Source organism: Fulmarus glacialis, unplaced genomic scaffold (genome assembly GCF_000690835.1).
Source record: "Fulmarus glacialis isolate BGI_N327 unplaced genomic scaffold, ASM69083v1 scaffold5616, whole genome shotgun sequence".
NCBI lineage: Eukaryota > Metazoa > Chordata > Aves > Procellariiformes > Procellariidae > Fulmarus > Fulmarus glacialis.
This window is the reverse complement of record NW_009218614.1, coordinates 1-5774: the sequence shown is the minus strand read 5'-3', so window position 1 is coordinate 5774 and position 5774 is coordinate 1. Positions and strand designations below refer to the sequence as shown.

The following is a 5774-nucleotide window of genomic DNA, read 5'->3' as shown; positions in this document are numbered from 1 at the left end:
AAGAGTCAGTAATGCAGCTTATCTGCACTGCTGTATTGGAGAACAGATTGGCTCTACTTCAGCAGTTACAAAATCAAACACACTGTTAAGGCTTTCAAGGTGGGGAGGGTATTTTTTGCATGTGACTTACTCCAGCTGCCTTTTCCTAGAGTAAGAGGATGGACTGTCAGCTTCTTGCTGACAAACTTTGATCTGTTTCTGCAGGTGACTTCCAGATCGTCTCTCTCTCCTGGCATTCTAGTGGAGACTCCATGGCACTTCTGAGTAAGGACAGCTTTTGTGTGTGTTACTTAGAAAGAGAAGAGGTAAAATAACAATCATTTGCATTAAAAATGCTCACAAGTTTGAGGAAGAATGAGGAAAGGGGTCACACCCTGTTGCCCGATCTGAAGTTTTTGTATCTATAAGTTATTTATTTGATGGAGCATACCCAAACTCCACTGTGTGAAGTACTGTGATTGCATTTGAATGAAGTGACGTAGCAACTGAAGTGTAGAGAATGAATTCTGGGTTTCAAGAAAACTTTAATATTGATGTAGTTGAACTTTCTCTTGAACTTTGTCAACTATGAAACCTTATTTTCTAAAATTGTAGCTGTGTGTGTATATAATGTATAGCTATATTATTTAAATTTTATAGTTTCCAATAAATATTTTGATAGTTACAAACTTGGTATGACTCTAACTATAAACCTGCACTTCTCCATTCTAAAGTTTGTTTCTGTATTATCAGTTATGTGATTACATAGCTATTTACCCCAGCACAAGGAAACAGTTATTTGCACACAATAGTGTACAGCTTATATCTAGTCTTGTAAGACAACAGATTTTTCTGGTGTATTAGAATTAAATATTGTAGCAGAAGTAGACACATCAGTAAGACGCTTTCTAGCAAATCAATTACTGTTAAAGCAAAAGTTATTTGTTCAGAAAGCAAATTAAGTCGTCTGTAATAATTTTGCTTCTCCAGACTAAGATGTTAACAGGTATCAGTAATTGTGCCTAGTCTACCATAAATGTATTATACTGAATCTTTACAAGAAGGATCATAACTGATACTTTAAATGATATATTACAGGCAACTGAAAGGCGAGCTTTTGACACAACTATCTAGTGCCAAATTGGAGTGGACATTTTTTTTCAGGAAAAGAGCAGTTCGACTATCCTTTATCTTTAACCTGAGTAGCTAGCCACTGTGTTCTTCAAAGGAAGGGAGCCCATTGTTTAGGAATTTATTGGATTTTTTTTCTTTTGCTACTTAATTTCACAGCCTCAGTCTCCACAAAATGAAGAATGAAGAACAAATTGAGATGAAATTTAACTTTACTGCAAGATTAATGAAAATTAAATAGGTACCTTAGAAAATGCATTGAGAGGGGCATGCAACTGGTTGCATTCCATCATGGCTTCAGCTTTACATAAGTTTCATAAACACATCTACTTTAAGTTCAAAAAAACACCACTGCAGCACAGCATTTATTCAGCATTGTAGTTGCGCAGATAAATGCTCTGATAAAATGGCACATGTACAAGGTCATACACAATGAAAATGCTTGTTAGAGTAACCTCACGAGCAATTTCAGTTGTAGTGTCTCTTATGCTGCTTCTGAATTTCATTACTGAAATTGTATGAGGTTAAGTGCAAGGATGTATAAATAAAGATTGACGTACAGTGCTTAAAGTTATATCTGTCTCTGTTAAAAAGTCCTGCACTGCTGCTGTCCCAAACTAGAGTAAATTTAAGAAAAATTGCTAAGAATATAAATCTAATCAAAATAGAATTCCTTTTCAGTTTTATAAATAATAGCTTTGAAGGCAAATGTGTTTGTGAGGCTTTTGGCAATATTCTCTCAAAAGAGTTTATTCTATGGCTGGAGCAAGAAAACATACATAAGAAACTAGGAAGTTAGACTCAGTTCTTAGAGGGAGGTATTTTTACAAAAAGCTAATAAACACATTCAGCCATATACTTCAGTTTACAAAGTAATAGTTCATGTACACTGCTTCTGAGCAGACGTAACAGTACAGCTTTAACAAAATTTGCTGACTCTGTTTTGCTAAAGAATGACTGACACAGCTTTCAAAATGCTTAACAGGCATTAATCAAAATGTTAAGATTACTGTAGTTGTGAACACTAATACCTCTTTAAACAATACAAATCAACCCCAAGCACACTACATGATTTTGCACCATATAAAGGGATAAAACTGTAATACGGCATGAACATTCTACTGTATCTTGGATATTTGTGCAGAGTGTTTGTAGCAGATAGCAATCGCACTTAATTAACAGGGAAGAACATGTAGTTAGAAATCAAAAATACCACTGATCACTAGCCCTGTATAAGAACCAGTAAGAACTGTAAATTAGATACAAAATGTAAGAATGACACTGCCTTGTGTCTGCTTCAGATTAATCTGACCTGTGCATTCTCCGTAACAACCAGGGCCTCCCATGAACTGTTAGATCTAAAACCACCCCCTTTTGTTCCCCTATCTTCTTCACTTTGATTATCGAGTATTCTGCCACACAGCGTGCTCTCCCCAGGAGACTAATATCAAATCACTTTCCCTTGAAAAGATTAAATGCAATGAATTTTAAAATCCAATTTTGCCTCTTGTCATGGCGTAGCCAAGTTTGGCCTCATTGTTGATGAAGGACATCAATCCCAGGTAGGTCTCGATCAGAAGAGGACGCTCCAGCACTAGCACGCCATTAGCCCTTCCTGGCAACGGACACTCCTTATGGGCTTTCTTCGCAGCTTGAATTAGCTGAGTTTTAAAGTTTTCCAACTGAAAGAAAAAAATCACCTTGATGTTTTTCCATTGCTTTAAAAATTGTTAGGCAAACAGCTGCTGATGTTGAATTGTAAAGGATTAACACTAAAGCTGTAGTTGTCATGAATCTCACATGCCGTGATAAACTTTGCATTCTGACATTTAACCTTACTGATAACTGTTCACTTCATACCAGGACACTATTTACATTAACTTAAACACATGGGCTAGATGTGTAAAGATTTACTGGTGACTAATATTGTTTATTTCTGACTGTAGTTCTCTTGCCCTTATCATGGAAGTGTTGAACTTAAATTACCATAGTGTTCTATTTTTAAGGAAACCTTCAGAGGAAAACAACTATTGCAAGAAAAACTGACAACCACCTAAGTAAAGGTTTTCAGTTAGCAATTAAACTATTTGTTTAATTAGCTGCAGTCCTACATGAAAAGTCAAGCGTTGGCCTGTCAGGTAAGCAAGAGTACGAATAGCACCAAGATCCATTTTCTTTTGGGTTTTACAGGACTCTGCACTTTTGGAAGTTTCAGCTTCCTTCTTGTATAAACCATTTGTGGGTCGCTGGCAAAAACTGACAGTTGGGCTGCCCTGCAAGTCAAAATTTGGAGAATGGGGAAATGTAGCTTACAGCTCTTCCAGCCTATGAGATCAACAAGCCATCTAGAATAGGAGAGGTGACGTCCTTACTAGGCAAAGGGATGCAATCTTCTCATCTGCATCTGCCATTGGATGTTCGGTGAAGGTGACGTACGGGATGTTTGTGGACCACGGGTTCCATCTGTTTATGAAGGAGGCGCGATTTTGTTTGTCCCACTGAATTCGAATACCGATGCCTTCTCGCCTGATATTGGAGACAGCAGAATTAACATGGTAAGACTTTGGAGTCTGAGGCAAGTTTAATTAGAAATGTACTGTCTGAAAAAGACCTACTTAAAACTAGAAGCTGAAATTTAAGTTTGATAGTAAGTTTTTCCTCTAGAACAGTAATAGAAGAATTCAGCCCCTGAAATATGCAAAGGTACATTCTTGTAAGTTAAGTGCAAAAAGGTTAATCTCGTTAGACACCTAGGACACAATGCTTGAACTGTGTTGCCTGTGACAGCCTGCATTTACGTACGACCGGACATTTACACGCGGCTTTCTAGTAATGCTAAGGTGGTACTACTACTGCTACTACTTACTGCATTATATAATGGCAATGAACTACTCCCAAATCTATTCATCTTATCTTGAAAGTCCTTGAGCAACTTGCTTTTAACGTAACTACTAACTGTCCCAACAAAACAGCAGCTACTCTGAGGTGGTCTAATGAAGCTTCAGTAATTGTTTACAACGTTACATGAGCAAAAGGAAAAATTCTCAAACTTGTCCCATGGTCAGTGACAAAGGTTGACAGCTCAAACTATTTACAATAACAATATAAGAATTACAATAACATTGCAGTATTACTATGTCAACTTACTTGTTCAGAGATTTAGGTGGGAACTCAAACTCTCCTACTGAGATGGTATCAACTGCACTGAGGGCTATCCTCGTCACGTGCTGGCACTGCAGGCTGATGAAGTTGTATTTGCAGATCAGGAGGGACCAATCCGTGATAAGAACAAGACGCTCCTTCTCGTTGTTCCAGTGATCAATTCTGGTAAGATAACATGACTGAGCTTTAGCAGTTTTGATTAACGGCTAGAAACACTTAACAGCTTGACAGATAGAAGAGTTGCTAAGGAGAACAAATCTGAAGCCTTAGTAATGCTGTATTTTCCCATACGGCCTTTGCTTTGAATCAGCAAGTCTGGTAAGAGGTTGAATGGCACAACATAGTCATGTTACAACATAGGAAAATATTAAGAAAATCAACATAAGTCTGAAGATCTTGAGAGAGAGCTCTAGTGCTATCTCCTGTTATTTGAGAACAAATGCTACTTAATGGGGCAGATGAGTGTCCAACAACTCTTCCAGTAAGTGTTTAATCTGTGCTGTTAGTGTGTTGCCACATTTGATGAATTATTTCTCTCAGGGGAGAGAGTTTTCTTTAACTGTGTGGCCTGACTCAGTATTTTCCTCTGTAAGAACAGTCTGTACATTCAAAAACTTGTTGGTTTCTTCAAATTTCATGAATAAGAGATCTTACCTTTCCCTGAGAGTTTTGCCAGACTACATTGTTGAACCGTCACAGCTATAATACCACTTCATCCTTAGGGCAACCGAAGAGTAGGTCATATTTTCACTTTAAGGGTAATGAGCTCAGCTTTTAAACTAGCACCTTTGAAATCTGCTACAGCTTATTTTTAGTGTTACTGATTTAATTGTCTTTCCTTACAAAAACTAAAAATTGTCTATTGTTTCAACAGGAGCACTGACATAAAGCTGATGAGAACAAAGCTATCCTCATTGTGTAAAGGTAAGTGCAAATAGTGGGACCAGGCAACGCGCCAGAGCATTTCCGCCTGCGGTGAACCTTCTCCTCTGCCTCTCCCTGCCGGTTTGAGTTGTGCCACGGTGAAGGGACTGAAACCGCCCCCGCTTTCTGCTCAGGGGTTGCGGATCTGGCCAAGCGTTGTTCCGAAGAAGTAGGCATTCTCAGCTCGCGCTTTGCTCCTATCCCCTCGTCCAGATACACTGCAAATTGTCAGCTTCCATTTTGTTCCTCGGTGAGTTACAGGGATAATGGCCTGTAGCTCGGTGCGCAGGCATGGCTTTTGATGAAGTGGTTTATGAAAGCTACCTTAGTGGTTTTAGTGTACGAGTGGATTCTGTATTGTCCTGGATTTTGCAGTGAGTTGAGTTAGCTTTCATGGAAATCCTTCCACGGGTTGGACTGCACAGAACTAGCGCTGTGACACAGCCCCCTAGGCCCCCCTCAAGGCTTCTGTGACCACTCTGCAAGCATTAATATTTGCAAGACTAATACAAAACCGCGCTCCTGAAACGCGGGCGCGAGTGCGGGGCCGAGCCTCGCCCGGCCTCCAGCGGCCCGGG

The 5774-nt window shown here is 39.1% G+C and overlaps 2 protein-coding genes across 2 annotated transcripts in view; one reads left to right on the top strand and one right to left on the bottom strand.

Annotated features, from left to right (window-relative positions):
* The window catches only part of WRAP73 (WD repeat containing, antisense to TP73), a gene marked incomplete at its 5' end in the record, with an annotated part of 16322 nt that extends 15984 nt beyond the window's left edge, over positions 1 to 338 (top strand). Inside the window, one exon of the mRNA XM_009580080.1 lies at positions 205 to 338. Within this exon, the coding sequence (XP_009578375.1) occupies positions 205 to 314 (110 nt within the window). The remainder of the gene's footprint in view (positions 1 to 204) is intronic.
* Positions 339 to 2569: 2231 nt separating this feature from the next.
* Positions 2570 to 5373, bottom strand: LOC104078436 (tumor protein p63-regulated gene 1-like protein). The gene is made up of 4 exons (XM_009580079.1): positions 5157 to 5373; positions 4258 to 4456; positions 3483 to 3636; positions 2570 to 2792 (listed from the first exon to the last, which is right to left on the bottom strand). The coding sequence occupies exons 1-4, from the start codon at positions 5371 to 5373 to the stop codon at positions 2598 to 2600; spliced, it is 765 nt and encodes a 254-aa protein (XP_009578374.1). The 3' UTR covers positions 2570 to 2597.
* Positions 5374 to 5774: the final 401 nt, after the last annotated feature.